The sequence below is a fragment of the Solea solea genome, chromosome 19 (assembly GCF_958295425.1).
Source record: "Solea solea chromosome 19, fSolSol10.1, whole genome shotgun sequence".
NCBI lineage: Eukaryota > Metazoa > Chordata > Actinopteri > Pleuronectiformes > Soleidae > Solea > Solea solea.
The window spans coordinates 3,957,965-3,974,841 of NC_081152.1; the positions used below are offsets into that span (position 1 = coordinate 3,957,965).

Here is a 16,877-nt window from a genome sequence, read left to right on the forward strand (position 1 = left end):
GCTTCCGGATGGAAAAACTGGTGAGGAAGCAGACAAGTGTATCGGACGAACATCTGCGTGCAAAAAAATCGGATTCTCTCACACGGCCCCACCCCTTTGCCTCGCTTAAGTAATGTCCTTGTTCCTGCCCATAAATAAGTTCAGTAAACAATTTTGCTCTGTAACAGAAAACACTACATTCAAATCAAAACTCTAGTCGTGTGCCATTTCAAGACCAGCTGCGGCATTAAATAAGTTCATACACTTAAAAAATACACTAGCACACAAAACTTACCCCAGCACTGGCCAATTAACTCAATGAAACACTTGACTGCTATTGCTGCTTACGAAATATGACGAGGCAACGTGAAAGCTCAGCCCAAATGTAAAGTCCTCAGGCTTCGTTATAAACACAAAACAATACTGTACCGTCTCAATCACCTGCAGATACACTGGATGTAACTGGGCATATCATATTATCTCAGGGGTATCTGAAGCCTCGTGAATCATAAAAGGTACATAAACAATACTACCATTATAATATGGATGACTCTTGATGGCATTTGAGAATGCCGTGTCATGGAAAGTAAAAGATTCAGTCCGCTCTGTCAGGACACAAGCTGCACTTCTAACATTTAACTGGACTCAAGCCAAGTAGCTATAATGTTAGTTATACTGAGGAAAAGCCAAAGTAGCCAATGTGTTATTCTGGGTGCATAAGCTGCCTAAGAAATGAAGCATGATGGGAGTTTGTCTTAAAAGATTGTTGTTGTTACTGATCAATAATTAATTAATTGGTGCCCTAATTCTGCACCTCCTCTGAGGTCTATTTACAGGACTCAGCTATTTCTGTCCCTTCACCAAAGGTTTTTGACCAATCACAGTGCAGTTCAGAGAGATGCAGCGGGCGCTCCGATTGGCTGTTATACTACAACTACTCTGCATAGAATGTAGAATGATTGCTACTCCAGCAACAACTGCCTATACTGCAGTCTAAAAGGAGCGGGAACTGCATTGTGGGTCCGTTGGTTTGGTTTGGTTTGCTCACATTGCTTTGGGTCAGAAGTTTGGGAAATTTTAGTGTCAGTCAATCAAATCTCTTTGTCTTTTAGTTTACTGCCAAAACAGAGCTTTTAAGACGAGGTTGTTCTGTCGGTTGGTGTTTTTGGTCTGATGGTGCATCCAACAGTAGCAGACACGGCAGAGATCACGTTAGTAACATGTATGGCTAAAGCTATGGCATGTGCCTTCAAGCATTAAAGTGACATGCACGTGTGAGTCCTCTGTTTTTTTAAGAACCTGTCGGTTGAAACTCAATCAGCCTAATTTCTAGTGATCCTGCCTACTGCAGCTTTGACTCTGAATTCAGTCCTAGAGAGTTTGTCAGCATTTGAGACTGTGGTGCATGAGGAGGGAGAGTGGGACGGTTATTAGTTTCCATGTTCCTATTAAATGAGCCTACACAGCAGAGTACAGAGAAGTAAAAGATGATGAAGGCTTAAAGCCGTGGAATCGCCTTAAAAGTCAATGCCTGAAGCTCAGAATCTGGGGTTTGACCATTCCGGGGCGAGTCATTAAGGAGATGGAGGTGACGGTTAGGCGACATCGAGGACACCAGCTGCCACCAGCTGTCTGGAGAGCCAATCCAAACCCTCGTGGAGGCCCATCCCGCTGCGGGCGTCGCAGCCTTGGATGTGCCAGCTCCTCCCACAGCACAGCTTGTGCAGGCTCAGCAGCTCCGTCATTTCCTCCACAGAGACGGCGCCAGGAACGTCCTGCTGAGGAAAACGAACAGCGATCAAATCAAGTCCCTGAGAGCTCAGGAGATAAATATGAAGTCATGCGAAGGAAGTGCGCTTGAATTGCACAGGATTGATATTCTTGTACCTGTTTGTTTGCAAAGATGAGCAGCAGCGCGTCTCTGAGCTCCTTCTCGGTCAGTAGTTTGGCCAGTTCACTGTGAGCCTCCATGAGCCGGTCTCTGTGGCAGCTGTCGATCACAAACACCACCGCTGCACATGTGCAAAGATTAAAATTCATACCACACTTTTTTTTCAGAATTATAGAGAAAAGGTACAGAGGTGATTTACAGACTAATCACAACTTGCAGTATAGTTCTGGGGATGGTCAGGTCAGTCATACTGTACCTAAGAGTGTAGATGATGATCTGCAATCCCCATAGAAAACAAATCCTTCTGACTTTAATCATCCCCATTACATTTACCTCTAGAGTTATAACTTATCTTTGGAAATGTTTCATGATCTGCTTTATTAACCCTAAGTAGCTGTATTTTTATACTGCTTCATGCATCGTATGCTGCAATGATTTGAGAGATTGTTATTTTATGGGGAACTCAGCTCCACTGAGTGAGGATAAAATTCTAAATCTAAAATCTAAGACCATATCTTGTCTCGTGTCACGATCACATTGACATATTGACCAGCCATAATTAAACTGACCACATTTCCATCTCTCAAATGCTGCAAAGTCGCTCAGTTTATTATTCAGACAATATGAAAGATGTTTACAACATAAGTGTAGCCAGTACCTTGAGTGTTGAGATAATAGTGTTTCCACAGTGGTCTGAGCTTATGCTTTCCACCCACATCCCAGATGGTGAATTTTAAGTTTTTATATTCAACTGTCTCCACGTTGAAACCTTCAACACAGAGAGGCAAAAAAAGGTTTTATTTTTGACAATGTGCAGGAGATATGGGTGATATGGGTTATCTTGACTCAAAAAAAGACTGCAGGTGCACTCACCAATAGTCGGGATGGGCTGCATGAACTCATCTTGTTTGAGCTTGAAGAGGATGGTGGTTTTCCCTGCTCCATCAAGCCCAAGGGTCACAACACGGATCTCCATCTTTGGGCCAATGTGAACACGGTTGTCCTGAAAATAAAACCACATTTTGAACGGACTGTACTGAGGCACTGAGCACTGAGCATTATTTTCTTAGCTGTTGGCAGGGGGATAAATCACGAGTTGGGTGGGAGGGGCAGTGTGTACCTTAGTGAAGGTGACGGGGATGCCAGCATCCAGCTGAATGTGATCTGCCAGCTCAGTGAACTGGTGCTGCTGCTTCTGTAGCGTCTCCAGCAAACAGTTGATCTCCTGCTTCGCCAGCACAACTCTGCAGTCGTCCTGCAACAGAGAACAGAGCAAACATCAGGACTAGCACGGTGCTGGAGTGAAACAGGGGTCAGTGTTTTTATTTCTCTGATTAAAGCCTTTAACATCAACAGCAATAAACCTTTTCCTGAGGACTTAATCACCAGTTTTAGGTCCTCCTCAATAGATAATGATGTCAATTTTATAAATGATGTAAAATCAAAGTAGTGTATCTGTGAGTCCAAGTGAGTATTCTGCAGAAGACATGCGAGGCGAGGCGAAGCGAGGTGCGCTAGTGGAAAAAGGGCAACTGTGTGAGCAACTTTCCTATGTTAAACACCGCCAACGTGCTTTCATGTTAGTGAGCTCCATCCAACGCTAAAATACAGGAGCTCACTTCTTCACAGCTTCAAAACAAGAACCTGCCAGTGACAGAACAGCAAAATTGCCGTTTCATCTTAGTGATACTTGTAAAGATGTGGTATCAGATGCCTGACCCCGCATTTTCAGCTGATACTGGTAACAATATCCGCACATCTCAAATCACCGAACAAAAAAAGCCCTTGGCGTTCACCGCGCTTCCCACCTGCTGAAGTGTTTTCTCGCAGTGCAGGCAGGCGGTGGACACCTGAGACAGCAGAATGGTCATGTCCTCCTGCTGCTGCCTCAGCCAGATCAGCCTCTCCCTGACGTGAGCGTCCACCACGCTCAGCGCCATCTCCTCCTGCCGACACAGAGTCTCGTGGAGGTCGGCGAAGTAAGCGCGAACGCAGGAGCGTGCGCTCTCTGCCGTGCCGGGGACCTGAGGAGGAGGAGGCGACGTTATTGTGAAAATGAAGCACAATCGTTCACGTTTTTTAGAAAGGAGAGAGTTGTTTCTTACATGTTCAGTGTGTGCCATGCCAACTTCATCTTCTACTATTTGCTCTCCGCCCTCTATCTGCTGCACGATGCCCACCAGCTTCCTCGAGTACTCGGACACCTCGTCTGTGAAGGTGCGGATGCAGTGGGCCATGTCCAAAATGGAGGCACGGATCTGATTAGCTTCAGTCTCAAGAACAGCGTGCTGAAATACATAAAAGTTGAGGATGTCAAATATTAGATTCTGGGTACTCGATAAGTCTTTTGACAAAGGGGTCCGCTTTATTAAAGATCAAAAACCAATGCAATCCAATTCACAATATAAATTATGACCTAATATAACATGTCTGACTATTTTTAATGCCATTTTGTTAAGACCTAATTTAATTTTTATCAGAAAAGCAGATATCTTCAAACGATATGAGTTTGATAAATGAATCATAACATGTTTGCAGCCAACCAGGGAGAATATCTGCACTGTAATAACCGATTTATTGATTGTTGTTTGGTTCATAAAATGTCCGAAAATACTGAACAAATGTTGATTGGCGTTTCCCAAACCTGAAATGATGATGTTGTCAAATGTCCTGTTTTGTCCACAAACCAAAATGATTCCATTTGATTATTTCTTTCTTATATGGAGCAAAGAAACCGTAAAATATTCACATTTAAGAATTATTAAAAGAACTCTCAAACCAATGAATTGATTATTAAAATAGTTGGTGATTAATTATGTAATCAATTAACCTCATGGAGTGCTTTTCACTCATTTTAAAAGGCTACACACTGACAGTTTGATGAAAGAAAAGCATGTTATGAAGTACCTTATGTCCCTGGTGCTTGCCGTACTCCTTACACACGCAGCACATGAGCGGCCCAGACTGACACACCTCCTCCAGGCAGACAAACTCGATGGCGTGGACCTGATGCTGCGGACACAAGGTCTTCTCGTGAGGCTTGTCGGCCAGCGGCACCCGGCGGTGTTTGGCCAGAGTGCGCGTGGAGTGGGTGAGCTGGGAGCACTCGGCACACAGGTGGGTGGCGCACACGGTGCAGTACATGGACGCCGTGTGGCTCTCGTCCTCGTCGCACCGTATTACACACTGCAGTACAGGAGGAGAAGAACTGGGAATGAGAGACTGACGCATGTCTGAAGGTCAAACACAAAGCTGTCGAATAAAGAGTCCTTACTTCTCCCATTCCTTTCAGAGCATCCTCCGCCATTCCTGACTGGTTGGAGGCTCCATTCTGGAGTCGCTCCAGGAGTTCGAGCAGAGCAAAGTTCTTCTTCAGACCCCAGACACCAGAGTCACCTAAACGCGTGTGGAAAAAACACACACAAGACCCAGGATTTATGATGGTCAATTTCAAGCACTTTCAATGTCCATTTTTAGGCTTTTTCACCACCTAAAAATATTTAAATGAGCTAGTGCAGTAGCCCTTTAATATGCTGTATGATTGTGATTAACGGAAACATAGAGTACATCCAATTATTAAATTTTTTTTATGAATCATATTAAATAGAGTAGAAAGTAGAATTACACATACACAAGTAGAATTACACATACACAAGTAGAATTACACATACATTTTCTGTTTCTCAAGTAGACTTACTGAGCAAACAAGGCCCTCATGAGGAGCGGTTTTCATTTTAGGTTCCTCCATTTATTCAAACTATTCAGTCAGATAAAGAAATGCAGTTACTATTCCAAGCACTTTTCGTGATAGCTACTGTCTGGGCCTCTCATGGGCTGCGTGTGTAAGGAGTACGGCAAGCACCTGGGGACATAAGGTACTTCATAACATGCTTTTCTTTCATAAAACCCTCTGTGTATAGCCTTTTAGGAGCAGGTTTATGACTGAATAATTAAAAAGCACTTTTCCTTTTCCAGATTCCAAGAGATTAGTTGATTACATAATTAATTGCCAACTATTTTGATAATCGATAAATATTTTAAGAATTCTTGCATGTGAATATTTTCTGGTTTATTTGCTCCATATAACAAACAAATAATCAAAACCACAATGTTTTCAAATAAATTGTTGAGAACGAAGAAAAACAGCATTTAAAAATGATTTATTATAATATTATCAACAATAATTGAACAATATTAAACAGTATGAAACTATCTTATTTTACGTTTTTTTTAGTAGTCTTGAACACGGATGTTAAGTGATGAATACCCACGATTTGGTATTCAACCCTGTGGTCCGAGGACAGCTGGTGCTACTTCTTGATTCATAGCTGCATGAAACATTTTTCCAACATTGTCTCATTAAACCAGTTGGTTATAAGCTTCCCTTCTGTCTCGGTTACCAGACATTTTCCATCCCAGTTCTGCTGTTTCAGGGGGAAAATGAATGGCTTATGCTCCAGTGATGCAAGAAAATCTTATAGCACGGTTTTGGTAACATCATGACTCAACTCGGGTATAACTGTCAAAGAAACCTTAAACACTGCTGAAGTAGCTGCAGCTGCTACTCTGTCATTTTGCTGTAAAGCCAACAATGCAGATGCCTGGATGTTGAAGTTTTCCAGATGTTGCTAAATCTGTGCGATTATGAATTAGGGAGCAATGCAAAGAAAAATAATCCCAATTATCTATGGGTAGACAGACCTTTCTCAGCATGTAGTTCTGTTTTTCTTAATTTATCACTGCATTTATAACTTGATGACCCAGTTCATGATGATTTTGTTTTCAAATCAATTCAATTCAATGTGTATAGCACCAAATCACAACATACATTATCTCAATGCACTGTACATCGTGGCATTTCCCTGATACTACAGTGACAGAAAAGACTCTCTCACCCAGCTCGGTGACCTGTCTGTCGAAGGGGCAGCGGACTGCTCTGCCATGGAGGGGCAGACGAGTAAGACAGTCATGACACACAGTGTGGCCACAGAGCAGCAGGCGAGGGACCTTGTCCCCCTGCAGAGAGAAAACGTCCTCACACACACCGCACTCCAGCACCTGCAAATGAGCACACAACCCCATTAAACTGCAGAAAAACACTGTGTTAGAGAGAATCACGGAAACCTAATTAACATGAGAAGTGAGTGTCCCGAGACTTATTCACACCTGTACAGAACAAAAAATCCACTGGAGAGAATAATTTGAATAAAACACTATCATGTAAACAGCATTTTCCAGTTATCTTAGGTCACATAAGCAACATACAGATTATCAAATCAGATTATATGTCAAATTGGAGATTTCACAGCATTGGATGTCGTTTAGATTTGAACAGAGGCTAAACAATTTGGGACTTATATGTTTGGCTTAAATGCCTTTATATTTGAGAAAACAATCAAACTTGTTAACTCACATAAGCATTTTTGCAACAACATCTATGGTTTGTCTCTCCAATTTGCATTTTGCATCTAATGACATGACTAATTAATCAGTTTACCTCTAGCCATAATCTGACTTTTACTTTGTAACATAGGTTAGGAATATAAATAAACAGGAATATAAATGAAACACTCATAAGAACATCATAATCTTAATAATCTTAGTCTGAATAAGGTACAGTAAATCGTTGCATTACTGGTGTTGGTGTAAATCTAGTTAATGAGAACATTTACATATTGATCGGATTAATAAAATGGTCTGAACAAGACACTGTCTTCTAAACAATACCCCCATTCTGATATGCAATAATTTGGCTACAAAATGTGGACTAATCCATTTACATTATAATCAGATTATATCGTGTTGGAATGTTGACAGCAGTGGGAGTAATGAAGTCATAATCAGACTTTTCTCTTTCACATATAAACAGTAATATGAATGGAATATTATGTTAGCAACATCATCATGATATTTTATTCAGAATAAGGACAATAATCGGATTATTGGTGTCCATGAGAGCAGTATTCAGATATTGATCTGATTAATAAAACGATATGCATCTTTCTGACATGCAATATTTTGGTAGATGTGGATCTACTAATGTAAAAACTTACGCGCTGTAATGTAAAAACATAAAAATGAACTGAATTTTCTGATAGCATCTCTAAACATCATAGTGATGCCTCATTCGGAATAAGGTCAACTGTCGGATTAGTGGTGCCCATGTAAACACAGACCGTGAGCTTTGTTTGGCTGGTTTACAGCTGATGATTAAACCAGCAAACATTAACAGTCGAATAATGTATGTCTCTATTGTAAGAGGAGCACGTCCCGACTCGTATGCAAACCGATCACGTTGCTATTAAAGAGCTGCAGTGAAACCAGTGTGTGCAGACGCCAACTAGCAACGCTGGTAAACCTCTAGCTCTGGCTGCAGCTTCAAATATCAACCTTAATGTTTGCATTTCATGAAAGTAGCTAAGTTAACAAGGAAATGTGTGAGCAGTGACGCCCATGACACATTTAATGCACATTAGTCTGACAGCAGAGGAATGACATGTTAGCGTCTACAGCCACCTACGCCAACGCAGCAGCATTCAACCAAAATCAGAAGCCACGACGGCAACAGCCTGCAGCCGACCCAAAAACAAAACAAACATCGCCACTGCAAATATTATCGAGCTGTCGATTATAAGTGACAGCCTCACGACCTTCACCGTGTTTCCATTAGATCCCCTCCCGTGTCGGATGCAGGGCTCCATCGTCGCTACAGCGCCCTGCTTGTTTATTCCTGCGGCAGCAGCGGCCATTCTTGGACGACAGCGCAGAAGAGCACCAAGCAGGTGCGAGAGGACAATCCCCCCCCCAACAACTTCCGGTTTCGCTGTGTTAGCATATAGTATGCTCCTTAGGTGGCGATACAATGAGTTTCACTGTATCACACGCACATGTTGTATTATAACGACATGATATAGACATTGTGAGAGAAAGCCAGCGTGAAACATGCGAGATTTGTGACTGCTCGTGTGTTCCATGTGCAATGCAACCGGGTCGTGCTAGCAAGCAACATGAAAGGCCGTCAACTGCTTGTTTTGAGCCTAAATAAATCAAGAATTTAAATTGAAATACATGACACAATCACCTGAACTACACCATTTTAATTAGTTTGCTATGCAAATACGCTCTACATTAAATAACTGTATGCGTATAATTGATGTCGAATATGGTTTTGGACAGGTTCTGGGCCAAAAATAGCCCGAATTTGCTCAGAGCTCAGACACTAAATAAGCGATACACGTCTTTAAGGATATGCCGAAAATTCCTGAGAATCACAATGCAGCATGGCTTTAATCCAGGTCTGTCTGGCTTGTCCGACGACAATACACGCTTTCTATTTCTATTATAGTTCTATGTTTTGGTTCTCACTCCTTACCTGTCGATGGCGCCAACGCGCCATTTCGTTGTTTGCGCGACTCCAAGCTGGACCGACTTGAACGAAAGAGAGAATGAAGAACGCGTCTTTATGACGTATAATAATCGCGCCTCATCTGGCTCAAACTGAAAAGTGGAACCAAAACATCGGTTGTTTGAAGGCAGGTGTGTGCCTAATTTCTTGTAATTTTTCTTTATCTCGCTGTATTGTTTGTAAACGTGTTTCCGTTCTGTTGCATATATGTTTAAGAATAATTTGAAAGGCACGTCAAAACATTTTAGCAACGTTTGTACTGTGGGGTGGTCAGCTCATTGTTCTTAACGTTAACGTTATTTCACGGTGTAAGTCTTTGTTTACCTTTTCGCACGTGTTTTCTTATTCACCCCAACCCTGTTCTCAGGCTGCCTATACGTAACTGATGTCTCAACAACAAGCACAACAAACACTGCCCACTGCTCCAGACTCTCCTGCGCTGGTGGTCACCTCCAATGTGCAGAAATATGCTATTAAGAAGAAAAAGGTCCTCACTGCCGAAGAAGCAGAGCTGTTTGAGTTAACTCAGGCTGCAGGCATCACCATTGACCAAGAGGTCTTCAAGTAAGTGTTCTAAAAACCCTAAAATAAAGGATTGAATGGCTGTGGTCTTTCTAGAGTAATTAACAAGTGGCACATTTGTTTTCTTCTGCTCACGCTCATCCTCTTAATCCTCTCAGGATCATAGTGGACCTGCTGAAGATGAACGTGGCTCCTCAGGCTGTTTTCCAGACTCTGAAGTTAATGTGTGCAGGCCAGCGAGTGTCTGATAGTTGTGGTGGAGGAGATTCAGCTTCAGTTGGCATAACCACAGCACCGGCAGAGGCCAGAGGTTAGTGTCTGATAAATGTATGGCAGTGTGAGCCGTGAAAACTCACTAGGATTGTGGCCAGAAAACCTATTTATAACTCCTAGTCAGGAAGGTCGAAGACCTGATGGAATAGGACATTTTCAAGTAGTTAAAAATGTTTAAGAATAAAGAAGTAACCCAAAAAATGTGAATATAATATATGGTCATTTGGAGAATTTATCATCATTATTATGATTATTATTTACCACAGAGTGAATGTGAACACCTGTAGGGAAACAGTGTTAGTCTGAAAGACTGCTGTGTTTATTTGCAAAAAACAAGGTGAACATGTCACATGACCCACCTAAAGCTTTAGTTGTTATGTGCCATTGTCTTCTCTCTCTTTGTGTGTCTCTCATAGCAGGGAAAGCACTGATGGAACTATCCATCCATCCATTTTCTACTGCTTTATAACTAATAACAGCAAACAACAAATGGTGATTCTGTCTCAGACAATATCTCCTGTGAAAATAACTGCGCTTAGGCAAAATAACTGTTCTTGAAATGGTTGCTCACGCCCCTTCACTGGTAGTTGCACCAAAATAAATTCCAATGCTTATGCTAAGTCTGTTTCTTAGGGAGAGAGTTGTATATGAGTTAATGAGGGCAGTGAAAATCCCCACCACAGATGTTTTAGCTTGATTGCACAGTTTTACGTTTATATCATCACTGCTTTTTATTTATTTATACATCACTTTGAGGTCACTAGTATTGATTTACCATTATCTTTGCCATACTGACCAGAATTTATCTTGAAAATGAAAAAAAAGATATATCGAGCTAATTAACACATATTTTTAACTGAACTGCTTATTAAATTGTTATTAGTAACATAAATAAAGCAGTCATTCCTGGAGACTGTCAGGACTAACTGATGGGTCACAGGAGATTGTATTTTTGCAGATTTTTTTCCAGCCTTTCATTTAAGTGGTCCTGAATAGTGGCTGGTTTACTGATTCCCTCTTGTTATGTGTTCATATTGAGCACTGGGTCATGGCCATCTTTATAAAGTTGGTACTCAGTCTGGCAAACACTGGAATGAAGTTTACAGTGACAATGTAAATAAGGTTCAAACCTTCAAATTAATGAAGTATTTTTCTCTCAAACTAACTCTACCTTTCACTTTGCTTTTTATTCATCATGTCGCCTCTGCTTCTCCCTCTCAAAGCATGTGACACATTCACATTTCTCCACTTAGGTATTGTACATACTGTAGCAGAACTTCTCTTCTTGCACTCGACGTCATCTAATCCCCTTCACTAACTACTTTTCACTTCACCCCATACTGAGCTCTTTAATGGCAGTGAACTTGAAGACCAAGGGTCTGCAGTAGAAGGTCGATATAAGCTCCACTGTGTGCACTTCACTTTGCTTTCTAATTTCCTTCCTGTCCCCTGTGAATTCTATTTTTTTTCTTTTCTGTCCATCTTGAATCCTGAAGATGAGGACTCTTTGGTCTCTGGAAAGAGCCCAAAACTTCCTGCAGCTCCTACCTCAGCGTCTGGGCCCAGAGCCACTAGGGTCAACACTAAGATTGTGGTTTACGGCCCCCAAGACTCTAGTTCTCCTCACTCTCAAGGTCCCTTTTATGCACTGTGTCCCTTAATCCATCTGTCCGCCTGCTTGTTTTAAGTTTTATAAATACTTTTTATAGTTTTATGAAGTTTAATAAATTGAGGTTTGCTTGTGGTAAGAGGCAGGGTTGTGCCAAATCTTCATGCTGTGCTTTTTCATTTTATGACAGGAGTGAAAACAACAGAGTGTGTGTGTGTGTGTGTGTGTACACGTGCATGTTTGTGTGAATGTATAAATGCATGAGTTTGGACTAGAACGATAGAACCTGGACTTTTCTTTACTGCACATGTGATTTTTGTATAAATGAGTCATGAATTGCGCTTCCTATGGTTCAGAATTGATTTACAAATTCTCAAAATTGTGTCCCTGAGTGGACCTTACATTAAATATGCTGACACATAAAGCAGCACATATAGAATTACATGCACATTTCAGTCAGGTGGAGTAAATTTATTTTCAGTAAAGCGGTGCTTTTGTTGTAACATTTCAAGCTGGAGTCTGTGATATGTAGTACAAACACATTATTCCCTTAGTTTAGTATAGTTCTCAACAAATAAAGTTGCCTGTTAACCTATGTAGATGTGCAGTAAAGAGAAGGTAAAGGAAGCTGAAACCATTACTTTATGTTTTATTGTTTTAAATCATTCACTTTATTCCTCACTGTCACTCTTTACATTTTTGGATGTGTTGCTTGAAATGTGTGAAAACTTAAAAATTAACTCCCACCTTCCTCCCCTTTTGCTCTTTGACCACAGTGCGCAGTAAAGCAGGCGCGAGCCACAGTGAGAAAACTAGGGAGGCCTCCAGTCAGCGAGTGCAGCGGCAGTCCAGTGCCACCAGGGGGCAGAAGACCAAGAGTTCGGGCAGCAGTAGTTCCTCCTCACAGAAAAACTCCACATAAGATTGGTCAGTTTGAGGCCATTTGTAAATATAAACTCAACTTTGTGTTTAATTTATCTTCATGTGTAGCCTGTTTTAAGGTTGGTTCACTCTAACTTTAAAAAAGAAAAGAGAGACATTTTTGATTCTGTTGGATCTGTATCACTATTGACGAAATATAACATTTAAAAGAAGATTACAAAATGTCCCATCTGATCTGTTTCATCCACAAATGTCACTTTTTTATTGGTTTAACATCGTTCCACTGAAAAGTGTTTAATAGAAAGTGAATACTTGAGAAAATAAAAGGAAAACCTTGTGTTTGACTGGATATATGTGGTTGTAAAGATTTTTTTTCTTTTCTTTTTAAAAGTTGGGTAAAAAAACCTATCCTTAAACCACTGACATGGTGTAAGAAAGTCCTTGCAGTTACTCAGTCCTTGCATTATAACATACAACAAACCTGCAAAATGTTTTTTAACCAAGAAATAAAAATGAATTCTAATTCCTTGTGTGTCCTTTCATATCATGGTTAATCTTAAATAAATCAAAAGACGATCAGCTTCTTTTAAAAATCATTTCTCTTTTCCAGAGATGACTGATAAATCTGCAGGTTTTTCAAGTTTTTTCATTGACATGGTTTTAGAAATTAAAAACCTCTGCTTCTTATCAAGTGTGGCAAAGTTAAGAGGAATTCTGAGAATAAAGTCAGGACTCAAATATTTTTTTCCTCTGTGGCACTAATCCTCTTCCATATAATCATAGTGTGAAATACTAGAATTTTTAGTTCCAGATACCTGTGACTAAATGTTTTGTCCCTTTATCGATCCACTGTGATATCTGTAAGTTGTAATGCACATGTGCACATGTGTAAACTTAAGAATCACATTTTCAGGTTTTTCATAATATGTTTTGTGATAAGATTCATTAAATGTAAAACAAAGGGAAAACATCGGAGTTGTTGTTGTTCAGACGTTATTATGCTATTATTTGACTTGTCTGGCCCTCTTGAGATCAGGCTGCTCTGTATGTGGCCCCTGACTTACAATGAGTTTGACAGCCCTGCAGTAAAGGGTTGATCCACACATACGCAGAGACTGATCATGTTAAGTGCGTCTATCACTAACAAAGTGCTCCAGAAGTGTTTTTTGAGGGGGGATCTGACGCTTGCGCTTCCTTCCTGAACTGCTCCACTCATGTCACAAGGGGGCAGTAGAAGCACACAATGCAATTAAGGTTGTTGCCCAGTTTGCCCAAGTCTGTTCTTCACAAATCTGATTGGTCTCGTCAATGAAAGTGAACTGTGTGCATTTTGTGTATGTTGATTTGTGTGTATTTGAGACAAAGCATTGACTCATTGACAAATATACTGTACCTGGAGGTGATGCATAGACTGGCAGAGGTGTGTGTGTGTGTGTGTGTGTGTGTGTGTTTGTGAGAGTGTGTATGAGGCAGGCTGCAGGGCTTTATGTAGCTGCAGGTCTTTTATGTGGCCGTTTGTCCTGTTTATATGTTCCTGCCTCTCCTCTGTGCTCTGCATTGATGGCGGCGTGCCTGTAATTGATGGCACCATATTGCTGTGGTGTAGCAGGTTTAATGGGGCTTGACAGAGCAAGGGAAAGCAGCATGCAACCAGGGAGGGAACTTAACCCTTTCTCACACACACACACACACACAGTATATACCACCCTCCTTCATCCGTGTCCCTTCCCATTCTCCATCACCACCACCATCACTGCCACCCTCGCCTGTGTCTCTGCACCCCCCCCAGCCCATCACTGCATGCAAACCCAAATGAGAATACAAACAGGCCCCTCTGTGATTAGCTTGTTTACAATTCCTACTGTTATCAAGTGGTCATGGTGATGGCATTTTGGTTCATGATCAAGGAAAGCGCAGAGACCCCTTTGACTCCACTCCTTCAAGTAAATACTCGCCAGCTGTTGGTGTTCTCCACTGTTTTGCTCCAAAGAACCAAAATGTGTTTGACAAAGGTAACCGGCTGGCAATTTATTCCTCCAAACTTGCTGCCAGACTGCACCTCCCGGTGTGACCTACAGGGGCCAGTGTGCATCCAAGCTACCAACCAGCGGCCTTCCACTACCTTGGGTTCCCATAGACATCCAGTCCAGCTCTGTGGATGTGTTTATTTTGTTATGAGGGAATTTCATAGCTACACACTCTTCCATTAAATAGGGAGTGTTATCCTTCACTCAGATGTGAATTTGTGCCCGTGCGTGTACACACTATATGCACCATTAATCAATAGAGACGATGAAATGATGCCATTGTGCGCGAGGCAAGGCGAACAGCACATTGAAGAATGAGCGAGTCAGAGCTGTTGGCAAATCATTAATGTAAGGTGTTGGTCTAAACCAAGTTCTCACACTCTGTCTGCACAAGCTGTTCCCAGGTGACAAAAAACTGGGGAGAGACACTATTTTAAGAGCTGATATCGCACCCTTTTTTTTTTTTCCTTTACCCCCGTCACTTATATTCCCGCCTGAATTTCTTTCTCTGCAAGTGTGCTCGGCTGGGGTGTGGAGGAATATCATGCAGTTTTCCCTCTCCTCTCTCCAGCTTCCCCCCCCTTTCACTCTGGTATTATCCCTTCCTGTAAACCCTTGGTCCATATTTCTCACAAAATTTATGGGCCACTTTCCCCCCTCATTTGTTGTCTCTCTACATTCGCTCCCTCCTCTAACCCCGTCACTCACACACACACACACACACACACACACACCATCCTCCTCCTCCTCCTCCTTCTCCCATCCTCCATCACCCTCCTTTGCCAGGCTTGCTGCAGATTGGCTATTTCCTGCACGCGCCCAGTAGAGCCCTTATCAGAGGTAGAGTGCTGATTGTTGGTCTGTCTCTCAGGCTGACTGACAGTTGGGGCTGTGCTGCTGAAATGCCTGATTTGGTCAATGTTTGTCTGTGGGGCCTTATCTCCACGCCTTATATTAACTGCCTTGACAGTATGTGCAGGCAGTCTCTCTCCATCTTGTTGCCCCCCCGCTCCTCCTCGTCCTTTCCCTCCTCTTCTCCCCCCCTGTCTCTATCTCCATTCAGTCTCTATACTCTCTCTGCTACACTCTCTATAGTCTTTCAGCTCCACATTTTCCTGCTCATCCTCCTCTCCTCATCATCGTCTTTCCTTGTGTGGCTTGATCAGCATCTTTAATGCATATGTCTCATTTATGCATTGGGTTATTCATTTATTTGGTTAATTGCTTTTTCTCAAAAAAAAGCACGTCCTGTGTGGCTGACCTCATCATGGGGTCAATACAGGCATATTACAAAAGAATTGTATTTTCTTTTGGCACTGTAGAGTTATCCCATCTTTTTGAGACTATGTCAGCACTGAGTATTACTGGGTACAACTCAAATATTCTACTATTATATTAAAAAAAATCCGTTTGAGCCCACTGACGTCAGGTGGGATTGGCACCAGTGCACCCTGCGACCCTCATGTGGAGGATAAAGCGGTAGAAGTTAGAACCCAACTCTCACTTAAACAGAAAGGGGATTCTATCGTTTTCCAGACATCTGCATCCTAGAATGATCTAATTCTACAATGCCACTGCCAATAACAACAGCAATTCATCCAGAGCCAGTGAAATTATATACAGCCACGCCATTAACTACACATAATCTGAAGCTCAGATAGATACTTTCTTTTTTTTAAGAAGGCACCAGTTGCCTATTCACATACAAACACACAAATGCAAGAACACACATTTGAGTTAAACAGGATACATAAGCATAGGAGTCTAAGGCAAATATAGTAAGTAATTCACACTTCCATGTTGTTTTTGTGACATTTTGTTATGATCATCCATGGCTTTGTTATCTACTCTATATTCTTTACCTGCATTTATTTTTCTTCTTCTTCTTCTTAGCCGAGCACCATTTATTTCCAATATTATTCAATCCATGTACAATATTTTTTTTTCATATTCATCACATAGGTCACTTGGTTGCTTGATGCACCTTGCCTTTCTTTTCCATTACACCTTTGCTTAACTCGGCTGATTTAACCACTTGTTTCCTTGAGGATGGTAAACGCTCTGTGTTTGTATAACGCTTTTCTTGTCTTTGTCGTCCATTCAGTTTTCTTTGCCCATTTACCCATTCACACCCATTCACTCACACACAGTGTATACCACGCTTCGCGATGAAGCGCATTCTCTCGCACACATCATTCACAGCCGTGAACCCACAACCTTCCAGTTGAAAGACGGCTCGGTCCACCACTGAGCCACTGTCATGCGTTTTATGCCAGTTACTAAGTGTCG

The 16,877-nt window shown here is 41.6% G+C and overlaps 2 protein-coding genes across 8 annotated transcripts; one reads left to right on the plus strand and one right to left on the minus strand.

The window, feature by feature from the left end:
- Positions 1–1,190: 1,190 nt before the first annotated feature.
- Positions 1,191–9,303, minus strand: trim23 (tripartite motif containing 23). 5 transcript variants are annotated; one of them, XM_058618174.1, is made up of 11 exons: positions 9,243–9,303; positions 6,766–6,928; positions 5,145–5,266; positions 4,778–5,056; positions 3,976–4,158; positions 3,679–3,894; positions 2,991–3,125; positions 2,744–2,873; positions 2,529–2,639; positions 1,867–1,991; positions 1,191–1,757 (listed from the first exon to the last, which is right to left on the minus strand). In XM_058618174.1, exons 1-11 carry the CDS (start codon positions 9,264–9,266, stop codon positions 1,575–1,577), a joined length of 1,671 nt encoding a protein of 556 aa, XP_058474157.1. In that variant the 5' UTR covers positions 9,267–9,303; the 3' UTR covers positions 1,191–1,574. The 5 variants fall into 5 exon arrangements, with proteins under 5 accessions (XP_058474157.1, XP_058474156.1, XP_058474154.1 ...); XM_058618173.1 differs by lacking the exon at positions 9,243–9,303 and adding an exon at positions 8,527–8,656; XM_058618171.1 differs by lacking the exon at positions 9,243–9,303 and adding an exon at positions 8,521–8,655.
- mzt2b (mitotic spindle organizing protein 2B) lies at positions 8,496–12,910 on the plus strand. Of its 3 annotated transcripts, none has more exons than XM_058618178.1 (5): positions 8,496–8,652; positions 9,643–9,839; positions 9,956–10,107; positions 11,567–11,704; positions 12,456–12,910. In XM_058618178.1, the coding sequence occupies exons 2-5, from the start codon at positions 9,661–9,663 to the stop codon at positions 12,599–12,601; spliced, it is 615 nt and encodes a 204-aa protein (XP_058474161.1). In that variant the 5' UTR covers positions 8,496–8,652; positions 9,643–9,660; the 3' UTR covers positions 12,602–12,910. The 3 variants fall into 3 exon arrangements, with proteins under 3 accessions (XP_058474161.1, XP_058474160.1, XP_058474162.1); XM_058618177.1 differs by lacking the exon at positions 8,496–8,652 and adding an exon at positions 9,280–9,406; XM_058618179.1 differs by lacking the exons at positions 8,496–8,652; positions 11,567–11,704 and adding an exon at positions 9,281–9,406.
- Positions 12,911–16,877: the final 3,967 nt, after the last annotated feature.